Source organism: Schistocerca piceifrons, chromosome 3, assembly GCF_021461385.2.
Source record: "Schistocerca piceifrons isolate TAMUIC-IGC-003096 chromosome 3, iqSchPice1.1, whole genome shotgun sequence".
Lineage (NCBI taxonomy): Eukaryota > Metazoa > Arthropoda > Insecta > Orthoptera > Acrididae > Schistocerca > Schistocerca piceifrons.
Window position 1 is genome coordinate 406,826,648 of NC_060140.1, and position 26,812 is coordinate 406,853,459.

Here is a 26,812-nt window from a genome sequence, read left to right on the forward strand (position 1 = left end):
TTGTTAATTACTTAGGTGATCTATTTATGCATCAGTTAGTTATTGTATGCTCCCCACGTTTTTCATTTTAAATTTTACAATTATTGCCATAGCTATTAGAAATTCAACAGCACAAAGTTTCAGTATTGTCTTTACGGCGTTAGGAATCAATAAGGGCTAGGAATATATATTTTACATATTCAGTCTGTTTTGAGAACGTTTTTTTTTAATTTGTTGTTAAGTTACATTACCATTTTTTTTCTGTACATTGTTCCTTTTTGTGCGAATCATAGGCAATGCGCAGTGATGGCCCATGTGGCAGTGTGCAGTTGTACGAGACAAACTTAAAGTAGCAAGTAGTGTGTGCCAACATTTTATGTGTTGTTATTTATTTACATTCGAATATACAGCAGGCACTACGTAAAGTTCATGGGTAAGCGCGGGCGACTGCTGCGCGACTGTAAGCTTTGGACAGATTTACGGATTCTTCTGGTATCAAGACGCCACGACTAAGAGCTCCTGTGTTCTCTGTGCAGGTTTCGTTCTTCTCGACGAGTCCGGAGCTGAGCAACAAGCAGCGCTTCGAGTTCTTCTCGCGCACCATCCCCTCCGACCACTACCAAGTGAAAGCCATGGTAGAGATCGTGCGTCGCATGGGATGGTCTTACATATCAATCATCTACGAAGAATCCAATTACGGCATCAAGGTAAGTAACTTACGCGCTGCGCAGTATCGCCTAGTGTGCGCCACATACACACGCCGTCCAGTCATTTTAATTTGACCACCTGTCAGGAGCCTGAATAACCACCTTTTACAGCAAGGACTGCTGAGAGACGTGCAGAAAGAGAGTTAGTGAGGTGCTGGAAGATACCGATAGTGATTTGGAGCCATGTAGAGTCCAGAGCAGTGGCCAGCTGTGCTAAGTTTGTCGGTTGAGATGGTTTCACTGATTCTCGATTGGGCTTAAATCCGGAGAGTTTGACGGTGTTTTTAGAACCGTGCACGTACAGGTCGACCTGTTGGACACCTTGCATTGTCCTGCTGGAAGAAGCCACCGTGTCGAGGAAAAATAGACTGCATGTAGGGATGGCAATGGTCCTCAAGGCTAGAAGCATACTTGTATTGATCCATTATGCCTTCCAGAATGACGAGATCTCCCAGGGGTGCCAATAAAACATTCCTCAGACCATAACGCTTCGACGATTGCTGCAGTTTGTTTCATGCTGTTCACGCCAACGGCCATGTGTCCGATGGAGCATAAGACAGCGTTCATATGGGAATGCCACCTGCCGCACTCAGTGGACATCCAGTTGCGGTATTGGCGTGCAAATTCCAGCCGTCGTCGCCGATAAACAGCAGTCAGCTTTGGTGCATGAAATGAAATGAAATGTCGTGTGACGAGGGCCTCCCGTCGGGTAGACCGTTCGCCTGGTGCAAGTCTTTCGATTTGACGCCACTTCGGCGACTTGCGCGTCGATGGGGATGAAATGATGATGATAAGGACAACACAACACCCAGTCCCTGAGCGGAGAAAATCTCCGACCCAGCCGGGAATCGAACCCGGACCCTTTGGATTGACAGTCTCTCGCGCTGACCACTCAGCTACCAGGGGCGGACTTTGGTGCATGAATAAGGCGCCTGCTGCGGAGGCCAATATGCAGCAACGCACGCTAAATGGTTGCCGAGGAAACACTGTTGGTAGCCCCTTGGTTCACCTGGGCGGTCAGTTGCTCAACAGCTGCACGTCATTTCGTCCGCACACAACTTCGCTGCCGTCGTTCACCCTGTCGGTTTTAGACAGCGCTATTCTGCGATTTAGGGTACACTTAAAGCACGGCGGCACGCTAACATTTCAGAAAGGTAGTCATTTCGGAAATACTTCCATCCTCGGTCCGAAAGCCAATCATCATATCATTTTGGACGTCAGATAAATCGCCCCGTTTCCGCATTACAACAACCAGAGCACTGTTTTTCTCTTCTTCCCCCCCCCCCCCCCCCCCGACCACCGCGACACAGTCTTAGAAGCGTGCACGTGCAGTGCGAGTTGTCTGCGCCCCCTCTCCCTCCCGATACGCTTTGTATACCTTCCATTGCTAGTAGTGCCACCTGCCGTCTGTGAATGGTCATTGCGCTTTGACGTCGAGCATAGGCGGTGGTCACATTAATGTGGCTGGACCGTGTATCACATGTATTAGCTACAGTCAAACATGGGGTAAATCTAGTGTCACAGCCTTTTCCTTACGTAATAAATGTTGCTCAGACATTCGAAAGGCTTTGCTAACGCTCTGCTACCCCGCTTACCAAACACCGTCGTTCCTTAACGATTTGAGTAAAAGCTACTGCTCCTATAACGGGTAACAAGTAACCATTAGCAGTTTTAGTAGTGTTAAAAAAAAAACAATTTTTATCTTTTCCAAAGAATTTTATTTGTTCAGTCATATTAATTTTATCCGTTTCAAAGTAGTCCCCCTTTGGACCGATGATCTCAGCAGTTTGGACCCATAGAAACTTACCACCACTAGCCCCATGAGATTTTAAAAACATATGCTAGCCCATTTCCCAATCACAGAAACACCATTTGGACTTGGTAATTAAGGAAGCCTTTAGCTCGGTGTCTCAGCTATGCGTTTTTGATATCAGACGTCAGAAATGCTGACGGCTAAGCTACGGAGTAACTTTTATCATTATCTTATGAACTTTCTAAGTTTTATCGATGGAAATGTTTTAAATTTTCACGCAATAATGGCATAAAGTGACTAATGAAAGAGATAACAGAAAAAAGAAATTAACCAACATATTAATTAACTCTTGAGAAATATTAAGCTAATCCATTACGGATATTTTGGAACCCGTGACTGTTAATTGAATGTAAATACATAAATATACAACTGTTGTATAGCACATGCTGAATGCTGGCGAAGTTTCGCTGTCACATTGTAAATGAATACAGACTTTGGCCATCAAAATGGAAGGTGACAGATGGACACTAAGGAAAAATGCCGCCCATACCGTCGCCAGACTCCAACCAGAATTATGCTAGGAATAGTGAGGTAGCTTCCAGAAAACCATCTGAAGATAAACCTGAAAAGGTTCGAGAACCGGTTCATGTAATTCAGAAAAATGACTTGTTGCAGTTTTATGTGTTAACATTCTTGAGAAATATTAATGAACATCATTCGTTCCTGTGATTCGGTGCTGGAGTACATTGTGACCGGGTGTTCCTTAGAAGCCGAGGCCATTGAAAGGGATTCCTCGCTCACCACTTTTCTGCAGTTTTCTTCGCCTGACAGATTACAATAATTTCGTATTTGTGATGAGGTAGTTTTCTGGACGTTACACTTGCAATACAGGAAAAGATATTGGAGTGGCTCGAAGACTTCTTATGTAATAGGACCCTGTACGTTGTCCCCGATGGCGAGTATTCATGAGAGACAGGCGATTCCCAAGGAAATGTGACAGGACTGCTACCATTCTCTATATGCATAAACGATCTGAAAGACAGAGAGAGCAGCCATCTGCGGTTGTTTTCTGATGATAGTGTGGTGCGTGGGAAGTTGTCGTAGTTTATTGACTGTGGAGGATGTGATATGACGGACAACATTTCTACTTGGTGTGAAGGGTAAGAACTTGCTCTAAATGTGGAAAAATGTAAGTAAATGCAGATGAGTAGGAAAAAAGTCATATAATTCTCCAATGCAGCATTAGTATCATGCTACTTGAGACAGTCATGTGGCTTAAATATCTAGACATAAAGTTGCAAAGCGGTATAAAATGGAGCGAGATGTAAGGATAGTAGTGGGGCAGGTGAATGTTAGACTTCGGTATATTGGGAGAGATTTAGTTAAGTGTGGTCCAACTGTAAAAAAGACTCCATACAGAATACTACCGCGATTTATCTTTGAGTACTGCTTGAATGTTTGGTATTCCAACAAGATCGGATTTAAGGAAGATAATGTAGCAACGCAGAGGCGAGCTACTAGATTGTTACCGATGGGTTCGACCAACATTCAAGTATTACGGAGATGCTTCGGAAAGTCGAATGGGAATTCCTGGAGTGAAGGCGATGTTCTTCTTGAGGAACATTATTGAGAAAAATTAGAAAACCGGCATTCGAAGCTGACTGCAGAACAATCCTACTGCAGCCAACATACATTTCGCGGCTACGAAGATATATAAGAGAAATTAGGACTTGTTCTGAGATATATAGTCGATCGTTTCGCCCTCGCTCTAATTGCGAGTGGAGCAGCAAGGGAGATGACAAGTAATGGCACAACTTACCCTCCGCCACACACCATTCGGTGACTTGCGGAGTATTTATGTAAATGAAGAATAGATGTACGTGCAGATTAAAGTCTGGCGGTAGCCTGTGATTGGGCTGTTGGCCTGACTGCACACAGCCTTTCTTCGCCGCGACAGTAGCAGCGGGAGGGAGGTGGGCCCATCGCCACAGCCGCCTTTCACCCCCGAAAGAGATCCGCGGCACTCATTTGGCAGCAGTCGGGGTGGACCTGGAGCTACCCTGGAGGGAATGGAACCAGGAAAACTCCCGGCCACGATCCGAAATCCAACTCGGGACCTCCAAGATTCTAGTTCAGTGCTCTACTCGGTAGACCAACACGGTCACGCACGTATAATACTGCGTGATGAATAAAAGTTTGCCAGCAGTTATTTACATTGAAAGTAACACTAATTGAGAGTAAAAATTTCTTCATAAAATACACTCGTCGAAGGTAATTTACTTTGACACGATTTTCGCCTTTCATGCTTTCACAGTGGCCCTGACAGCTTGTTATTTACTTTCCATACATTTCACGGAGCGGAAAACATTTAACAGAATAGTAAACAATGGAAAACAATGTAATTGTCTTTTTTTTTAATCTTCACTCTGAGGCAGAGTGTTAAACGAAACACGTTCGCATAGTGTCAAATATCTGTGTCGAATTAGCATTCGCAATAGTGCTGATACTTTTTGCCAGGTTTTATAAAACTATCTCTGCTTCCATTGCATTCTTCATACGATGAACTTTCCTCTTGTTCTTGTATTCTTCCGTAACCAACAAAAGCCTTCTGTTTGATAATATTAGGTTGATGCATAAGTTCGAAGCATTTTTACTTTGCATGTTGGTATTCCTGTTATTAGGCGTTTACCTATTTTCAGTTTTTTATCTGAAGTCCACTCTTGCTATTTGAGTTTACATATTGTAATTCTGTCATTTGGAGATAGTGAGTGGAGCTGAGGACGCTATAATCCGTTCATCATAGAATAAACCTGATGCAAACATTGCAATATGTATTCTTCCGCGTTTGCTGGAACATCATTGGAGTTTCGTTTCACGTAGGACTGCAGCCAAGCTGTCTCGAGTACCGTCAAGTACGATAATAAGGGTAAGTTTTGTGCTGTGCGTTACACGCACATAGGCTTAGCGATAATACGAGACAACGGCTTTACCGGCGCATTTAACTTGGACAGCACTGGCCGGTCTGCTGGTAAATCTAGTCTGCAGTGACGTGCCCAGCTGCAGTTCACACGTAAAAAGAAACGAGCAGAGGAGCAATACAGTTTCGAATGTCATTTAATTTTTAAGCAGAATGAAATAATTCACTGCAAATCTCCCACAATACGTTCCTTAGACGACTAGACGAAAACCGCAACACATTATCGTTCTTAGCTAACGTATTATTGTAATTAAAAACAAGAATAATGAAAATTCATGACTTAACCACAGGATAATTTTTCTGCATAAGCTGTGTGTAACGTAAGAGAATACTGAAGGATTTCACCGTACAGTTCAACATTGAAGCAACTGAAAGTATTACTTAGTCAGTCGTCTGGTAATCTCTTAGCTCCTTCCTTATCCGAATCCGAGAAATACATTTCAGTTCTGGAAGTGTCACCTGCTATGTTGATAACGAGCCTTTCAACAACAAATTGCACGAAGCCAACCAGGCGCAGCATTTTATCTTCTTCTTATATGACGAGCCGTTCTATATACCGCCAGCGTTCGGCAGTGTCGTGTGAAAAAGCTGCGTGCGTTAGTTTCATTAGGTCTGGCAGCTTAATGATCTTGTTACTTCTCGGGCCAAATCCCGCAGCTTGTCTCCAGACCAGTTCTGTTGGATTCATATTGTAATGGTACAGTAGCAAATGTTAAAATGCAGCATTTGTGTGATGTACTCGATACTGTGAAAATGATTGTTTTTAATGTTTCTACGATTCTTATCTACCTCTGTGTTATAAAACAGTGGACATAGTCCAAATAAAGAGGATTTGGGTTTTAATTTTTCCCTTAAAAATTAAATTGTTACGTTTTCTTAATTTAAACAACTTTTATGAACAGTCTTTCATGAAACATCGATAATTAATAATTTGTATTTGAAATGGAGACAGGAATTTCGCGTCTAATATGTAAATAGAAACAAGACGACGTGTATTATTCATAAAAATGATGATGAGTTGTATAATTACGGGATGTAGGTATTTCAAATTGAACGAGAAAAACAATGATACCAGAGAGATTTGAACTAACGCACGAAGAACTACATTCGATTTACCGTTCATTAGACTACCGACTGCGTCACACATTTAACTTCAATTACTTCTCAACTGCAATATATACAAATCTGGGGAAACTTCAAAGCCACTTACTTCCGTAAATTTATGAAAAACGTTAAGAACAGCCTATTTCTCGGCACTTTTTAACCGTGTTCCACACGCTTGTTTCACTAAGGTCCAGAAAGCAGCCTCAGCCATTTTCATAGTGCGCATTAACAGCGCGACAATCAGAGCACAACGTTGCAGAGGCTGTGATTGTACACAATTTTTTTAAAATAAAAATTACGTAGCTAAAGGGTGATTAATAAAAACGTTGATGGCTGTTAATACATTTGAATACCTTAAAGTCTCATTTAACGTAACTTATTAACAAGATATCTAGTACATAAGTAGGACCTACTTCTAAGAGCGTAACAACACCAGCGTACGTGTGCTACGGCTTCTGACCAATCATCGCATTTGTGTTTGTTTACATCAGGTTTATTCTTATGATGAACGGATTATAGCAAATGGAGTGCTAAGTGCAGTCATCGGAACATTTCTTTCATATTCTCCTGTTTAAGCTCAGTAGAGGGATAACAGCAGTGGAGGCAGCTAGAGGCATTTGCGCAGATTATGGGGATCATGCCCCTGTACAGATCACGGCTAGAAAATTATTTTATAGTTTTAAGGAGAATCGTTTTGACATTAGTGACTCTTCACATTCAGGAAGAACTTCGGGTTTTCATGAACATCGTTTAAATGCATTAATCCATAATGATCCAAGTCAATGTTATAGAGAACTCGTAAATTTGATGAACTGTGACCATTCCACCATCGTGTGACATTTGCATGCGGTGGGGGAGGTTTAAAACTCGGGTGTGTAAGTACCGCATGCTCTAAACCAAAATAGCAAAAATCAGCTTGTGGCCTTATGTGCTTCTCTGCATGGCTGTCATCAGTCGGTTCGTGAACAACATCGACGGTTCCTATCCTGCATCCTTACTGGTGACAGGAAATGGTGTATGGATGTTAACATAAGAAAAACAAAGGGAAAGTTGAACCCAAGCAAAGGACCAATTCCCGTACAAAAACCTGCTAACATCCGAAAAAGATAATTTTATGCATCTTGTGGGACAGAGATGGTGTGGTGTGCTACGAACTGCTCCCTGAGATTTACTCATCATTGCTGGCTTCAAAAAAAAAAAATGGTTCAAATGGCTCTGAGCACTATGGGACTCAACTGCTGAGGTCATTAGTCCCCTAGAACTTAGAACTAGTTAAACCTAACTAACCTATGGACATCACAAACATCCATGCCCGAGGCAGGATTCGAACCTGCGACTGTAGCGGTCTTGCGGTTCCAGACTGCAGCGCCTTTAACCGCACGACCACACTTCTGAGGTCATCAGTCCCCAAGAACTTAGAACTACTTAAACCTAACCAAACTAAGGACATCACAGACATCCATGCCCGAGGCATGATTCGAACCTGGGACCATAGCGGCCGCGCGGTTCCAGACTGTAGCGCCTAGAACCGCTCGGCCACTCCTACCGGCATCACTGCTGGCATTTACTGTAAACAACTGAGGCGCCTTGCAGACGCAATCCAAGATCTACGACCAGGAAGATGGCATGAAGTGAAGCTACTCTACGATAACACCCGTGCGCATTCTGTTAGACTAACGAAAAACACTATAAAGGAGTTAGGATGGGATGTCAATTCACACCCACTTATTCACCTGATCTTGCGCTCTCAGATTTTCAACTTCTCCGCGCTCTATGGAACAACCCCCAAGAAATTTCCTTTCCGGATGAAAATGCGCTCCGAACATGGCTCGACGAGTTCTTCACCTCAAAACCACGTGATTTCCACAGTCGCGGAGTCGGAAAAGTTACCCCACCAACGACAGACTGTTGTCAATAGTGAAGAAGAAAATATTATTGATGACTGAAGTCTCTGGTATTTGTGCCTGTCGTGTTTAATGAACTTATGGAAAAACGCTACGAACTTATTCAACAAACCTTTAGCACCCCTTTTGAATAAAGAACACAAATACTGCACATACTACAGTCCTGGAAATGGAAAAAAGAACACATTGACACCGGTGAGTCAGACCCACCATACTTGCTCCGGACACTGCGAGAGGGCTGTACAAGCAATGATCACACGCACGGCACAGCGGACACACCAGGAACCGCGGTGTTGGCCGTCGAATGGCGCTAGCTGCGCAGCATTTGTGCACCGCCGCCGTCAGTGTCAGCCAGTTTGCCGTGGCATACGGAGCTCCATCGCAGTCTTTAACACTGGTAGCATGCCGCGACAGCGTGGACGTGAACCGTATGTGCAGTTGACGGACATTGAGCGAGGGCGTATAGTGGGCATGCACGAGGCCGGGTGGACGTACCACCGAATTGCTCAATACGTGGGGCGTGAGGTCTCCACAGTACATCGATGTTGTCGCCAGTGGTCGGCGGAAGGTGCACGTGCCCGTCGACCTGGGACCGGACCGCAGCGACGCACGGATGCACGCCAAGACCGTAGGATCCTATGCAGTGCCGTAGGGGACCGCACCGCCACTTCCCAGCAAATTAGGGACACTGTTGCTCCTGGGGTATCGGCGAGGACCATTCGCAACCGTCTCCATGAAGCTGGGCTACGGTCCCGCACACCGTTAGGCCGTCTTCCGCTCACGCCCCAACATCGTGCAGCCCGCCTCCAGTGGTGTCGCGACAGGCGTGAATGGAGGGACGAATGGAGACGTGTCGTCTTCAGCGATGAGAGCCGCTTCTGCCTTGGTGCCAATGATGGTCGTACGCGTGTTTGGCGTCGTGCAGGTGAGCGCCACAATCAGGACTGCATACGACCGAGGCACACAGGGCCAACACCCGGCATCATGGTGTTGGGAGCGATCTCCTACACTGGCCGTACACCACTGGTGATCGTCGAGGGGACACTGAATAGTGCACGGTACATCCAAACCGTCATCGAACCCATCGTTCTACCATTCCTAGACCGGCAAGGGAACTTGTTGTTCCAACAGGACAATGCACGTCCGCATGTATCCCGTGCCACCCAACGTGCTCTAGAAGGTGTAAGTCAACTACCCTGGCCAGCAAGATCTCCGGATCTGTCCCCCATTGAGCATGTTTGGGACTGGATGAAGCGTCGTCTCACGCGGTCTGCACGTCCAGCACGAACGCTGGTCCAACTGAGGCGCCAGGTGGAAATGGCATGGCAAGCCGTTCCACAGGACTACATCCAGCATCTCTACGATCGTCTCCATGGGAGAATAGCAGCCTGCATTGCTGCGAAAGGTGGATATACACTGTACTAGTGCCGACATTGTGCATGCTCTGTTGTCTGTGTCTATGTGCCTGTGGTTCTGTCAGTGTGATCATGTGATGTATCTGACCCCAGGAACGTGTCAATAAAGTTTCCCCTTCCTGGGACAATGAATTCACGGTGTTCTTATTTCAATTTCCAGGAGTGTAGTTCTTGGCACTACCTACACGAGCGACGCAACTGTTACCTCCTAAATCGTCTCGGGCATTTTATGTAGCTTAAGTTTGAAATGTTATCTGTCCCTTCAAGGAGCTGATGTTTTTCACGTCTTTTACACGGGTAGATACATTCCCGATAGCATTGTTATGTCACTACCGTTCTTTTTTATTCAGAATCAGTCAGAATCCTTTCCTTTTTTATGTAGATCACAAGTATAGTTGTCTAAAACGTATACCAAGTACATGCGATATGATTCGTCGTCTTTCAAAAAGTTCTACACATCATTTTGTGCAATTCACTGGATTTTGTTAACCAAGGACATTATGAGACATGTGTTTGACCATATTAGTAATTTTAGAATCCAGTTGAGATGATCATTTAAAAGATGTGCTGTTGATACAATAATGACTCCCAATGGCTGTGTGCAACTTTTGGTAATCAAAATCATATCTAGTTTGTTCAACCACATGTAAACGACAGAATACCCAATACGTATCCCATGAAATGCTTTGTTTAATGACTATTTTTTCCTACCTGTTTACTTGCAACAGCTTCCAAACAATGTAGTGAGAACGCATCTACCTACATATCTGTTTTTCTTGGACATTTTCATACGTGCAGTTAGTGAACACAAAATACAGAAATTTAATCTAAAAGGAGGACGCAGTCGCCCTACCAACTGTTCGTTAGTTGCCCGCAGTATGCCCAGAAGTTACCGTCTCCAAATAAAGTAACAGAGGAGCTTTCATTTGCCGGTGCTTTTACTGGTTACGTAAGCTGGCTATCAAACTATAATTTTTTCTGCTGAAACAATGTTATTCGGATGCAGAGCCTCCTTCCGTCAGGACACTAACAAAGTATGAGAATGTTCAAATGTTATCTTCGGTATGGTTACCATTAAGACCTGAGAAATCCTCTAAACTCCCACGTAAATTAATGGAACAAGGATCCGGAGAAATAGCTGGACTGAGAGCGCAGAATAAAAGCTTGGAGAGGTGGAATTAACGGAGCAAAAAAGAGGAAGTGGAACACCCATTGAATTATGCAACGGCAGCGGATCTCCAGGGTCGAATAAAGGCCATTGCAAAGAAATTCTAGACCATCCAAAGGAATTTGTGTGCCGTTAAAAATGGCGTATAATCTCCTGGCAGAGCACAATAAAACCTTGCTCTGCAGACCTCAACGTCTATGTAAATATCGGGCCAACAAAAGGTACTTGCGATAACTGGATTAAGATGTCAAATAGAAAAATTACCTACAGTAAATAAAATCGGTAATTCAGAACTAATCGAGTTTGAAACGGCGGAGGCAATGCTAAATAAGGTAATGTCTTCGCACGCTCGTTTCTCCATTGTTCAAGTAAATACAGTTTTATTATACCCAAGTCTGAGAATTACGGTAGTATCATAATGATAACATATTCATTTGAATGGGTCACATTTTTTTCCTTATTACTATAGATCGAAATTTTTTTTTTTTTTACCGAAAAAAACTATTTGTAGTTCGGCACTTATTTGCATAATTTCTACATCTACATGCTCACTATACAAACAACTGTCAGTACCACATTTTTGTACATTTAAATCAAATCCTTGCACCACATATGACTGTTATGACACGAATACAACATCTGATACACGTCTATTGGTTTGCGGTTCTCCTCCTTACTCTTCTTCACCCTTCCTCTCCACTTTTCATGTAAAATCGCGAGATAACTGGTTGATACACTCAAATACATTATTCTCTACTACCGACACCGAACCCTGAAGTAACTTCCTCAGGCTCAGGAATTCCTGTAGAAATTTATTCTACTTCCACCGTAATGCTCCTACTACAATTTGTATAGAGAGACCATTATAGAGATATGGTTTCCGTCGACCTGTGCTTTCTTTTTACTGAAATGCTCAGAAATATCATTGGATCTCGAATCTTTCAATAACCGATATAGCACTGTTAACTCAATATGATGATTTCACGTGCACGTTGACTTCATGCATGGTAACACTAGTCTCTCACGTTAATAGTGGAGGGCAGTTTCATGGTATTCTCTTCCTCCAAGGACAAGTGACAGCTATAATTACACTCTGAAATAAAAAAAAGCACCGCTCCATGAAGTAGTTATGTAAATTGATCACAAATTGATATTCATACAGGTATCGACTGAAAACTCATAATTGTAAACTTTGACGGCCGATGGGTGGATGTCTGACACTGCACCGCAGTTTCAGACGACGTTCGATGCTAGAAAGGCGCGTGAACAAAATATTTGTCTAACAGTCGGCGGGTGATGACTGAAGCCAACGCTGTCTCAAAAATCTACGGATACCAGTCACAGAATGGCGACCCGTAGTTTGTCTGGACCGGAGATGGAAATCTTCCTACGCGTCGGTTAGTGAACCTGAAGATGGCGTAATTATTGCCGAAACTTGTTGCTCGATAATATAAAAACCTGGAAGTTTAGAAGGTTGAAAGGAATTTTGACTTGAAATTCTATTCAATATATGCAGGTGTCAGCATTTGAGAGAGGACATGTAGTTGGGCTCAAAGAAGCCGACTGGAGTAATCGACGAATCACTCGACATCTGAATAGGAGCGGCGCCACTATTCTACGATGTTGGCAGAAAAGAGTGAACAGTGGTTGAACACAGCGTCGAGAATTAAGCGCTCGGCCTAGCGGGATGACGGGACTTGAAGACCGAATAATCGTCAGAGATGCACATACAGCCCCTGATTCATCATTATCATCGATCCGACGTGCAGCTGGTGCTTCGGTGTCAACAAGGATAAAATGACACTGTTCTCTTAAAAGAAACATTAATTAATTAACTTGCTTGCTCTTTGATTTTTTGTCTTTGACAAAGATAAGACAGGAACTGCATTAAAAAAAGTTTCCTTCGAATTTTTTTGCCTAGACGCATACTGGTACATTATAAAATTTTTTACCTGTCTAACATAAAAAAAATCTGTGAAAAAAATTGGCTATAGATGAATATATTTTCTTTGGGCTACTGTAAGGAGAGAACGGGTTAGGTACAGGACGAGTTGGCGGTCGGAGGTTTCCGCTTCTCCAGTTCTCAGAGAACGCCAGGCAAGGTTGTGATGAAGACTCCGTCTCTCTCTGGGCCACAAAGGTACTCACATTTTCTGGAAAACACTTTAGAAATGAGAAGATTCGCTTAAGGAACGAGTTGAACACACAAGCTGACGACGAATTATTTCGCGTCGTTCGGACCTTGATTGTAGCTGAATCACCCAGTATTGTTAACTCGCGAAGAAATCAAATCACTATGCATGCATTGCAAAACACACTAACACTTTTTTTTTAAAAGATCTGGGTATCCAACACCGAATAAAAGTTAGTAAACGATATTTACCTTTTTCTTGATAATCGCGATTAAATGTTGACCTCTGCACTTCACTTTACTTCTACAAGCAAACTTGAGATGGTTCAGATGGCTCTGAGCACTATGGGACTTAACAGCTGTGGTCATCAGTCCCCTAGACCTTAGAACTACTTAAACCTAACTAACCTAAGGACATCACACAACACCCAGTCATCACGAGGCAGAGAAAATCCCTGACCCCGCCGGGAATCGAACCCGGGAACCCGGGCGTGGGAAGCGAGAACGCTACCGCACGACCACGAGCTGCGGACTACAAGCAAACTTATCTCCGACAAAAAAAAAAAAAACACAATGTCCAATCGGCATTACTTGTTTTCAACAATTACAAGAACACATAGATGCTCCTCTTTTTTATCTTTTTCAGCAAAGAGCGTTGCCGTCAGAGCAAAGAGCGTTGTCGTATCAAATTCCGGTAACGCATCATTGCTGGTATTCGCAGCCGGAATATTACAATCGTATTACATTACGTAGGGATATTACATAGCCCCTCATAGTAAATTGATGTCACTGAGTTGTAGGTTGTTGCTGATTATTACCACCGGCTGGCACGAACAATCATACTGACGTTCTCAGGAATGAATATTGCAATGAAATTGGGGTCCATCCACTCGGGCGCGGTCGGCCGGCGGAAACCCGAGATCCAAACCCCCCAGCGAGCCTCGCCAGACCAGTTGTAATTATCACATTTAGCAAATCAACGGAATTTTTAATCAAACATGTTAGTTTGCAGCATGAATAAAAATATGTTACGTAGTAAGGAACCAAAAAGAAAACACAGATAATCGTTTAACTGTACACAGAAATGTTTAGAGTCTCTGAGAACGGAGTTATTCGTACAACGCAAAATTCATTTAACTGACAATCTTGTTCTGGATATTATGTCGACATGCGGTGATAATGGCAGGATGTCGACGGCGCGATGCCGATGGTACAGCAGGATGGTAAGAAGTTGCGACACATCGGGATGGAATGGTGGTCAGTGGTGATGGCTTGTCAGGTGGTTCGATGCGAAGCCGTTATTGAAAGACTGGTGGCTGGGATGGAACTGCTAAGGCCTCACAGCGCCAAGATAAATTCAAATGGCTCTGAGCACTATGGGACTTAATATCTGAGGTCATTAGTCCCCTAGAACTTAGAACTACTTAAACCTAACTAACCTAAGGACATCACACACATCCATGCCCGAGGCAGGATTCGAACCTGCGACCGTAGCAGCGCCAAGATAGAAGTTCTCGCAACATGCAACGAGGTACGAAAGAATGAGCGAGGACAGAAAGGCGAACTACAGCGCCTGTCTGAAATGAAACGGATTATCGTTCAACTCTACCCAACCAGCTCCAATGTATGAGCAGTCCACTTTGGTTCGTGTTAGTACCTGCACACCAGAGCGTCCAGAAAAAAAAAAGTCACAGCACGGTGAAAACAGTGTACACTGAGACAGCTTCACAACACCAGATACGTTATCCAGAGTATCCACAGTTACATTCAAAAATGACACTAGAACTCTTCAGAGGAGATTGGTGCAAACAGTCACGTGTACTGGCGACTGTCTTTGCATAGTAACACTAGTCTACCTAACACCACAAAAACAACATCACTGTCAATCGACAACACTTCCAATGAAGTTTCACTGTCAGACTGCACACAGGCCTAAAGCAACTCACAGGAACAAAGTTCACTGTCTATATCGCTAAAGGCGATTTCACACAATTCCGAAGAGTTCTGACCAGAACAGTCACTAGTTAGCATGAGACATATACAACACACAATGTTACAGTGCATTTTCAAATTTAACTTTCCTGTCAAACAGCAACAATGCTCCCCGTCTGTGATCTAATGTATATACACTCCTGGAAATTGAAATAAGAACACCGTGAATTCATTGTCCCAGGAAGGGGAAACTTTATTGACACATTCCTGGGGTCAGATACATCACATGATCACACTGACAGAACCACAGGCACATAGACACAGGCAACAGAGCATGCACAATGTCGGCACTAGTACAGTGTATATCCACCTTTCGCAGCAATGCAGGCTGCTATTCTCCCATGGAGACGATCGTAGAGATGCTGGATGTAGTCCTGTGGAACGGCTTGCCATGCCATTTCCACCTGGCGCCTCAGTTGGACCAGCGTTCGTGCTGGACGTGCAGACCGCGTGAGACGACGCTTCATCCAGTCCCAAACATGCTCAATGGGGGACAGATCCGGAGATCTTGTGGTCAGGGTAGTTGACTTACACCTTCTAGAGCACGTTGGGTGGCACGGGATACATGCGGACGTGCATTGTCCTGTTGGAACAGCAAGTTCCCTTGCCGGTCTAGGAATGGTAGAACGATGGGTTCGATGACGGTTTGGATGTACCGTGCACTATTCAGTGTCCCCTCGACGATCACCAGTGGTGTACGGCCAGTGTAGGAGATCGCTCCCCACACCATGATGCCGGGTGTTGGCCCTGTGTGCCTCGGTCGTATGCAGTCCTGATTGTGGCGCTCACCTGCACGGCGCCAAACACGCATACGACCATCATTGGCACCAAGGCAAAAGCGACTCTCATCGCTGAAGACGACACGTCTCCATTCGTCCCTCCATTCACGCCTGTCGCGACACCACTGGAGGCGGGCTGCACGATGTTGGGGCGTGAGCGGAAGACGGCCTAACGGTGTGCGGGACCGTAGCCCAGCTTCATGGAGACGGTTGCGAATGGTCCTCGCCGATACCCCAGGAGCAACAGTGTCCCTAATTTGCTGGGAAGTGGCGGTGCGGTCCCCTACGGCACTGCGTAGGATCCTACGGTCTTGGCGTGCATCCGTGCGTCGCTGCGGTCCGGTCCCAGGTCGACGGGCACGTGCACCTTCCGCCGACCACTGGCGACAACATCGATGTACTGTGGAGACCTCACGCCCCACGTGTTGAGCAATTCGGCGGTACGTCCACCCGGCCTCCCGCATGCCCACTATACGCCCTCGCTCAAAGTCCGTCAACTGCACATACGGTTCACGTCCACGCTGTCGCGGCATGCTACCAGTGTTAAAGACTGCGATGGAGCTCCGTATGCCACGGCAAACTGGCTGACACTGACGGCGGCGGTGCACAAATGCTGCGCAGCTAGCGCCATTCGACGGACAACACCGCGGTTCCTGGTGTGTCTGCTGTGCCGTGCGTGTGATCATTGCTTGTACAGCCCTCTCGCAGTGTCCGGAGCAAGTATGGTGGGTCTGACACACCGGTGTCAATGTGTTCTTTTTTCCATTTCCAGGAGTGTACATATATGCTCATAGCCTGAGCAGCACGGAAAGAATATTGTCTTACGATTTGAGGTTCAAAAAAAAAAAAAACTAGACTAATAAAAGAACTTCAAAAGGGATGGGATACCCTTTTCAGACGAAAGAGTCCACGAAATTCACTTAACGCTAAGACACAAAATCAGAAACTTGCAGAAACTGGCATAACCTACAGAAAAAAACAATATGCAAATTATACTACAAGTACTAACAACCGACAAGAAAATCAAACTTGGTGAAAGTAACCGTAACTAAACCACATAGTTATACCCCTACATCTGGAATTAAAGTTCACTGATTTTAGAACACCAGTTCATGGCACACAATGGTGGCATACCATCAACACATATCATAGGACACATCCGCCTCCGTAGCGTAGCGGTAGCGTTACCGGCAACCACGCAGGGGGCCGGGTTCGATTCCCAGCAGTGGGTTGGGTGTCGTGTGTCCTTCATCATCATTTTCATCATCATTGACTCGCAAGTCGCCGATGTGGCGTCACCTAAAAAGGACTTGCAATACGGCGGCCGAACTTCCCCGAATGGGTCCTTCCGGCAAACAATGCCATACGATCATTTCATCGTTTCATTTCATAAAAAACAAATTACATAACTTAAATAACTACTACTTACGGATCATATAGTTACACAAATCATGACATACACTACTGGCCATTAAAATTGCTACACCAAGAAGAAATACAGGTGATAAACTGGTATTCATTGGACAAATATATTATACTAGAACCGACATGTGATTACATTTTCACGCAAATTGGGTGCACAGATCCTGAGAAATCAGTACCCAGAACAACCACCTCTGGCCGTAATAACAGCCTTGATACGCCTGGGCATTGAGTCAAACAAGGCTTGGATGGCGTGTACAGGTACAGCTGCCCATGCAGTTTCAACACGATACCACATTTCGAGAGTAGTGACTGACGTATTGTGACGAGCCAGTTGCTCGGCCACCATTGACTAGACGTTTTCAATTGGTGAGGGATCTGGAGAATGTGCTGGTCAGGGCAGCAGTCGAACATTTTCCGTAACCAGAAAGGCCCGAACAGGACCTGCAACATGCGGTCGTGCATCATCCTGCTGAAATGTAGGGTTTCGCAGGGATCGAGTGAAGGCTAGAGCCACGGGTCGTAACACATCTGAAGTGTAACGTCCACTGTTCAAAGTGCAGTCAATGAGAACAAGAGGTGACCGAGACGTGTAACCAATGGCATCCCATACCATCACGCCGGGTGATACGCTAGTATGACGATCACGAATACACGCTTCCAATGTGCGTTCACCGCGAAGTCACCAAACACGGATGCGACCATCATGATGCTGTAAACAGAACCTGGATTCATCCGAAAAAATGACGTTTTACCATTCGTGCACCCACATTCGTCGTTGTGTACACCATCGCAGGCGCTCCTGTCTGTGATGCAGCGTCAAGGGTAACCGCAGCCATGGTCTCCGACCTGACAGTTCATGCTCCTGCAAACGTCGTCGAACTGTTCCTGCAGATGGTTGTTGTCTTGCAAACGCCCTCATCTGTTGGCTCAGGGATCGAGACGTGGCTGCACGATCCGTTACAGCCATGCGGATAAGATGCCTGTCATCTCGACTGCTAGTGATACGAGGCCGTTGGGATCCAGCACGGCGTTCCGTATTACGCTCCTGAACCAACGATTCCATATTCTGCTAACAGTCATTGGATCTCGACCAACGCGAGCAGCAATGTCGCGATACGATAAACTGCAATCGCGATAGGCTACGTGGTGGTACGCATTTCTCCTCCTTACACGAGGCATCACAGCAACGTTTCACCAGGCAACGCCGGTCAACTGCTGTTTGTGTATGAGAAATCTGTTGGAAACTTTCCTCCTGTCAGTACGTTGTGTGAATGCTCCTAAAAGCTAGTCGTTTGCATATCACAGCATCTTTTTCCTGTTGGTTAAATTTCGCATCAGTAGTACGTCATCTTCGTGGTGTAGCAATTTTAATTGCCAGTAGTACACACATAAAAAATACCCAGGATTATTTTAGAACATTTTTAAATCCTTATGAGGGTTTTCAGTGTCTTTGGATATGCTACAAGATATGCATCTGGATGTGGCAGTTTTATAATAACATATGGTCCATGGTATACGATTCTTTGCCTCTTCTTGGTCTTCTTCTCCAGAAGTTAAGATCTTGAATGAGGTCTCAATAGCACCAAATCTCCAACATTATAATATTTCTTCTCTTTAATCCCTCGTCGTGTCTTTTCTTTCGGATAAGAGCTTTCCCTTTCATGTTGAGGTAAGCATCACGAATTTTTTCTTCCCACGAGATTCTATTTCGGGGTATCTTCGGTAATGCTTGTACCCACTCATTATTTTCTTTGGTATTTAGGAGTATTTCTTGCGGAGTACTCGTATAACCAGTAGCTGTATGCGGTAGGTTATTTACGATTGTAGTGAAGACTTGCAACAGATCACTCCACTTGGTTTGCTTCGTTGAGCAGTGGTTTCTCATAAAACGATTTAACTCTCTAAATTCACGTTCGATGGGACTCACTCCCGGATTGTAACACGAAGTTTTGACAAGTGGAATATTTGCTTCCCGTAAAGCCTTCTTTCAAGTATAACTCGTGAAATCGTTGCATTGTCAGTCAGAATCGTTCTTGGCTTTCCAACACATGGAATAAAATCAAAAACAGTTTGTTGATAACGGACTTGCTGGTGGCTGATCGAATTGGGTACAACTTTACATACTTAGAAAACTTATCCAAATATCCAGCTACCTCCTCTACCTCCTCTGGCCCACAGATGTCTGCAGAGATCAGGTCCAAGGGATTATGTGGAATGATTGAGTGCATCTCATCTTGTGTACCTTTGTTACAAGGCTTAATCAGCTGACGAACTATGCATTTATTCAAAACCTGCTCAACTCTTCTCCTGAAATTCGGAAAGTAACACAAACTATCTATTTTGCTTCACATTTAATGTCCCCAAACATAGTGAGTGTGCGGTATGAGCTTTTCCACGTAATCTTCTGGTATACATGCACACCACTTTTCTGAAGTATCAGACCTTCTGTAGAACAAAATATTATCAACTACTCTGAAAAATCTTCGGAGCTGTCCTTGGTCTGGCTGACTCAGTTTATTCAAAATTATAGACCAATGACCTTCTCGTTGCTGGAGAACAGATAGGTTACTACACATGTATAAATAATATCTCCTGGATAGCAAATCTTTCATCAGCAAGATCCTGTGTTGCTTCTCCTCCACAGTGCTAATGTTCTTCAAACCTTCAAGCAGTCTAGATAAAGTATTGCGATCTGGTTATGTTGTCCCTTTATGTATACAACTCTGAAATTATATAGACGAGCGTGAAGTAGTTTGCATTGTTGCAAGAGTGTGAGAGCTTGATGATCGCATTACACGGTAGTGCGTGCTCCAAACAAGTAATGGTGGAATTTTCGAAAAGCCCACATAACCACCAAAGCTTCCGATTTTGTGGTTGTGTAGGAGGGCTCACAACATGATAACACGCGACTTGCGTAAGCTACGGGACAGAACGTTGGCTGATTATCGATTTCCTTGATTTGAAACAAACAGCAACCTAAACCAACGCTCGATGAATCAATCATCAAACCAAACTCCAAAGTCATATCTGGTTAGTGTAACAATTTTGCATCCGCAAGAGTGTCTTTAATAAGCTGGATTGCAACTTCACAGTCATTTGTCCACGTCGACTGTACGTTTTCTCGTAGAAGCCGGCGTAAGGTCTCTGCATTCATCACCTGTTTGTTTAAAAATCACCTGTAGAAGATCGTCATTTCTATGAAAGATTTTAGCTGCTTCTTGTTTGATGGTGTGGGACAATTATTGATGGCGCTCACTTTTGCTGAAACTGGCATTATTCCCTTATTATCTATTATATGCCCGAGGTAACGGATCCGTTCGAGTGAAAAATGAGATTTTTGAAGGTTTCCTGTCACGCCTGCTTTCCTAAACGCATTTATATCTCTCACCAAAAGCTTAATGTGTTCTACCCAAGAAGATGTAGCAACGAGAAATCAACAAAAACCGTATGTTGACTACGCCGTTCAGGTCCTAAAACGGCATCCAGTGCTTGGATAAACACACCAGAGCTAACATTTAGTCCAAACAGAAGAACCTTAAAATGGTAGCTTCTCCCTGCATAAACAATTGCTGTTTACTTCCTCGATTCAGGTCTCAGCATTATCTCCCAGTAAGAACTTCTGAGATCACAAGTGGAAAAGAATTTCTTGCCATGAAACTTCTGTATAAGCTCATCGATATTTTCTGGATGAGTGCGAATAGGAACTATAATCTTATTTATCTGTCTTGTGGCCAAATCTAGTCGAACATTGCCCTCTGGTTTAGGGACAACCACTAAACGACTACAGTATGGGCTTTTGGATGGCTCAAACAAGTTCCAATCCAACATTCGTTGTAATTCTTCATCGACAGATCGTCGAAGTCGACAAGGAACAGGATAAAAAGTTTGGCAATATGTACTATGCTGGTACACTTCTAAATTACACACTTAGCCTTTCACTACACCGGTCTTTCGCTAAAAACATCGATATTCTGCTGCAATAAGTCTGCCAATTGTTTTCGCTGTCGATCGTCCAAACAGATTCAGACGTCTTTTGAGATATAACATCGGTTAATATGCATACTTGATAAACCTCTTCTGCATTTGATCTCCGATTCTTCTTGAAACACCTTACAAGCTTCATTGTTGAACCCCGACAATATCTTCCGTGGCTACAGTCTTCTCTAATCAACTCCAGACACACATTCTCATCATCAATCTTAAAAGAGGCACAGCCCGCAGAGAAGTTGAATTTTACGTCCTCCTCCCGAATACTCTCAATCCCCAAAATACAGTCCTCTATTAATTTATTTATTACTAGGAACGTGCATAAAGTCGCTACATTTCCTATTCTTAATTCAATAAGAGTCTGCATCTTTACCTTCTGTGCCTTGGTACCGATTGCACCTATAACTTCACAATTACTCACAGGAAAGACCTGTAGTTTCCGGTGTCGCGTCAACCTCTCAAACAGTGATGCGGAGATTGTATTCACATTTGCACCAGTATCAAGAGTTACTTTAATGGTATGGCCATAGACTTCTGCATATATCGCCGGTATAGCAACGGTCGTACGCTTGGCTGTACAATGCTGGACGTCATGCGTAAGTTCATCTACGAGTCTCTGTCCGTCATTGCATTGGAACATGACTCTCTTGCCGGAGTTCCTTACATAACAACCGACCGATTCACCGGGGCATGATCCGGTCGTCTTTAGTATAAGGGATGGGTTCTGGGTTTCTCAGTGACATCCGTAATCAATGGCGGTTGCTCTCTCCAGTCATTTATATTTGAAGATTGCTGGTTAATATTTTGTGGTTGCCAGTTCGAATTATTCCCGTGGAATTGCTGATTATTCTGACTATGTGGGTTGTGGTTATTCTGATTCGTGGTTTGCATAGGTTTGAATCTTCGCTCGTTAGGTTTCTTTTTCCCCCAGCGAGTTTGGAAATGCACCGCATTGGCATTCAATCTTTGGCCGCCGTTCAGCTGTTGTTTGTTATGCTGAGCTTTGAAGCCTGAGCTCTGCTGCGCTCTATTATTATTATTATTGCCACTCGGTCCTGGGTGATACGCAAAGTTCTTGTTTACACTAGTCGACGACCAATTGCCATTATTTGTAGTTCTTAAATCTTCGTTTAGTAGGTTTATGGTGTCGACGACAGAGAGATAGTCTTCGACATTGTCTTCAGGAGCATACATGAGTTTCTCATGTATCTCGACCGGTAACTTTGCCTTAATAATCTTCAAAATATCCCCCTGTGGGACTGGAGTATCTCAAAATCTAATTTTATTCAGGTACTTCTCAAAATACTGACGCAAGTTCCCACTCTTGACTGAAAATGGTTCTGAATTATAAACCTCTTTTTTCAGTCGTTCTTGAATTCCCTTAGACCAATATCTGTTGAAGAAAGCTCGCTCAAAATCCTCGTAGGTACCATAGGTTTCCTTAATGTCCGTGCACCATAAACTACCTTCCGCTTGTACGTATCCAGCGACATAAAAAATCTTTTGCGCATCAGTCCATGCAGAGGGTAAAACACCTCTGAACCTGCGAATGAAAATGACGGGGTTAGCAGTTTTCTTCTCCGGACAGAAGGCTTGGAGCTGCTGGTGCTTTAGGAGTTTCTCCTCCATCAACATCTAGGCGTATACATTGTTGGGTGGTATATTGCCGTAAATAGAGTCAGACACCACATGTTCACCTTTTGTCGTAGACATCGGGCTACTCATCACTGACATCGAATTCATCACATTTTGCTTCGGTTGGTCGGAAAATGTGACATGCCCTTATTTCCTTTGGTGACTTGGGACATTCTTCAACCGATTTGGTTATATTTTCTTTCCACTTCGAGAACTCCTGACCAAATTGTTGGCTGATCACCTCAATATCAATCAGGTTCGTTTTGAAATCCGATTCATTAGCCAGTTGAACGTTTTGCACAGCTTGTTGCTGTTGTTCATTAACACGCAGTGTCGGCCTCTCTTTAATAACTACTACAGAATCTGATTTAACAAGTTCCAATTTGGACACAAGAGAATCTACGGTTGTGGTAACATCTTTTACTTCGGTTTGGAGTTTAGAGATTTCCTCAGGAACTTTCTCCAGGGACAGCTTACGATTTGCCATTTCCGTAGCAAGATCACTTTGCTGAATGCTTAAATGATCCACTTCGCATCTCAAATCCTCAAAATCTTGTCTGTTTGGCAATGACTCAACCACAGCAATATACTCTTGCATAGTTAGCCTGATATTTGCTTGTTCAGTTACTAGTGCCTCCCGCTGCTTAACGAGACCGTCTTGTTTAACAGAGAGACTTGCCCGTTCTACTGCTTCAGTATGAGCCATAGTAGAAATTTTGTCTTGTTCTGCTGCCATGGATTCTTGTACTGTAGCTATCCTAGGCTGTTCAGTTGCTACAGATTGCACTTTGGCAAACATCGATTGTTGATTTGCAGTTAACGACTGCACCGCTTGGTATATACAAGGCTATTACAAAAGATTGAAGCGATTTCATAAATTCACTGTAGCTCCATTCATTGACATATGGTCACGACACACTACAGATACGTAGAAAAACTCATAAAGTTTTGTTCGGCTGTAGCCGCACTTCAGGTTTCTGCCGCCAGAGCGCTCGAAAGCGCAGTGAGACAAAATGGCGACAGAAGCCGAGAAAGCGTATGTCGTGCTTGAAATGCACTCACATCAGTCAGTCGTAACAGTGCAACGACACTTCAGGACGAAGTTCAACAAAGATCCACCAACTGCTACCTCCATTCGGCGATGGTATGCGCAGTTTAAAGCTTCTGGATGCCTCTGTAAGGGGAAATCAACAGGTCGGCCTGCAGTGAGCGAAGAAACGGTTGAACGCGTGCGGGCAAGTTTCACGTGTAACCCGCGGAAGTCGACGAATAAAGCAAGCAGGAAGCTAAACGTACCACAGCCGACGGTTTGGAAAATCTTACGGAAAAGGCTAAAGCAGAAGCCTTACCGTTTACAATTGCTACAAGCCCTGACACCCGATGACAAAGTCAAACGCTTTGAATTTTCGGCGCGGTTGCAACAGCTCGTGGAAGAGGATGCGTTCAGTGCGAAACTTGTTTTCAGTGATGAAGCAACATTTTTTTTTAATGGTGATGTGACCAGACACAATGTGCGAATCTGGGCGGTAGAGAATCCTCACGCATTCGTGCAGCAAATTCGCAATTCACCAAAAGTTAACGTGTTTTGTGCAATCTCACGGTATAAGTTTACAGCCCCTTTTTCTTCTGCGAAAAAAAGTTACAGGAGACGTGTATCTGGACATGCTGGAAAATTGGCTCATGCCACAACTGGAGACCGACAGCGCCGACTTCATCTTTCAACAGGGTGGTGCTCCACCGCACTTCCATCATGATGTTCGGCATTTATTAAACAGGAGATTGGAAAACCAATGGATCGGTCGTGGTGGAGATCATGATCAGCAATTCATGTCATGGCCTCCACGCTCTCCCGACTTAACCCCATGCGATTTCTTTCTGTGGGGTTATGTGAAAGATTCACTGTTTAAACCTCCTCTACCAAGAAGCGTGCCAGAACTGTGAGCTCGCGTCAACGATGCTTTCGATCTCATTGGTGGGAACATGCTGCGCCGAGTGTGGGAGGAACTTGATTATCGGCTTGATGTCTGCCGAATCACTAAAGGGGCACATATCGAACATTTTTGAATGCCTAAAAAAACTTTTTGAGTTTTTGTATGTGTGTGCAAAGCACTGGGAAAATATCTCAAATAATAAAGTTACTGTAGAGCTGTGAAATCGCTTCAATCATTTGTAATAACCCTGTACTAAGTAATAGATATTTAATGTTAAATTCATCAGTCTTACGTTAGCTGTGGTCATTACAGGTACTGAACTATCAGTGGAAGGGACTTCCTCATCTGACTGAATGTTGTCCGTTGTATTCTGTTCCCGTTCCATTCTCGACTGGGCGCGTGTCCTAACCATGAATCAGTAAACAAAAAATCTTCACACGACCCATGTAGTTTCAAAATACACACATGAAATCAGCAAAAATCTACACATGAAATTTTTTTAAAATATATAGCTATAACTAATAGAAATAGGAAGACTCTACAGAAAAGGACAGTAGTAGATTCCAGACGGGTAACCTTGTTGCTTGCCTGCAGCCTGGAAATTCAGATGATCTGTTGAGATGAATCACGCAGCATCTGTCTGCCGGCCCCTCTGTCCCGTTGTGGTCTCGAACAAGTACAGGGTATGCAACACAGAAACTCACGTTATAGTACACTTCTTATCAATAGCATACATACAAGCAAATGATACAAAATCCTAACAAGTCCCTTAACTTTACAAGCGGTCCTGTCAATTGGTCGTCACTCTAAAATGAAACTGGTACTCATAAAAGAAAAATTAATTAATTAATCAACTTGCTTGGTCTTTGACTTTTTGTCTTTGGCAAAGATAAGGCAGGTACTGCATTAAGAAAACCCTTCTTTGAATTTTTTGCCTAGATACATACATTATAAAAAATTTTACGTGCCTAAGATAAAAAAAATCTGTGAAAAAAACTGATTATAGATGAAAATGTTTTCTTTGTGCTGCTGAAAGGAAAGAAGGGATTAGGTACAGGATGAACTGGGGGTCGGAGGTATCCGCATGTACATCATAGCTACCGATTTCCATCTCATTCCGATAATTCCGGATGCATCGAATATTTTTTTTTCTTTTTTCTCCGTCATCCTGTTTGTGGAAAATTATGATTACATTTACAGAAGGATATCATTTCCACCAAACTGTCATTTTAAATGTGTTGATTATTAAGCACTACTAACTATCTTCGAGTGTGTGCTAATTCTCAAGTACGTATTGGATAAGAGCCCATCATTCTAGTATGTTGTTGTTGTTGTGGTCTTCAGTGCTGAGACTCGTTTGATGCAGCTCTCCATGCTACTCTATCCTGTGCAAGCTTTTTCATCTCCCAGTACCTACTGCAACCTACATCCTTCTGAATCTGCTTAGTGTATTCATCTCTTGGTCTCCCTCTACGATTTTTACCCTCCACGCTGCCCTCCAATACTAAATTGGTGATCCCTTGATGCCTCAGAACATGTCCTACAAACCGATCCCTTCTTCTGGTCAAGTTGTGCCACAAAATTCTCTTCTCCCCAATCCTATTCAATACTTCCTCATTAGTTATGTGATCTACCCATCTAATCTTCAGCATTCTTCTGTAGCACCACATTTCGAAAGCTTCTATTCTCTTCTTGTCCAAACTATTTATCGTCCATGTTTCACTTCCATACATGGCTACACTCCATACGAATACTTTAAGAAATGACTTCCTGACACTTAAATCAATACTGGATGTTAACAAATTTCTCTTCTTCAGAAACGCTTTCCTTGCCATTGCCAGCCTACATTTTATATCCTCTCTACTTCGACCATCATCAGTTATTTTGCTCCCCAAATAGCAAAACTCCTTTACTACTTTAAGTGC

The 26,812-nt window shown here is 43.8% G+C and overlaps 1 protein-coding gene across 1 annotated transcript in view; it reads left to right on the forward strand.

Annotated features, from left to right (window-relative positions):
• Positions 1 to 26,812, forward strand: part of LOC124789384 (metabotropic glutamate receptor 4-like) — an 876,620-nt gene that overhangs the window by 349,444 nt on the left and 500,364 nt on the right. The window contains exon 2 of the mRNA XM_047256716.1: positions 516 to 686. Within this exon, the coding sequence (XP_047112672.1) occupies positions 612 to 686 (75 nt within the window). The 5' untranslated portion in view covers positions 516 to 611. The remainder of the gene's footprint in view (positions 1 to 515; positions 687 to 26,812) is intronic.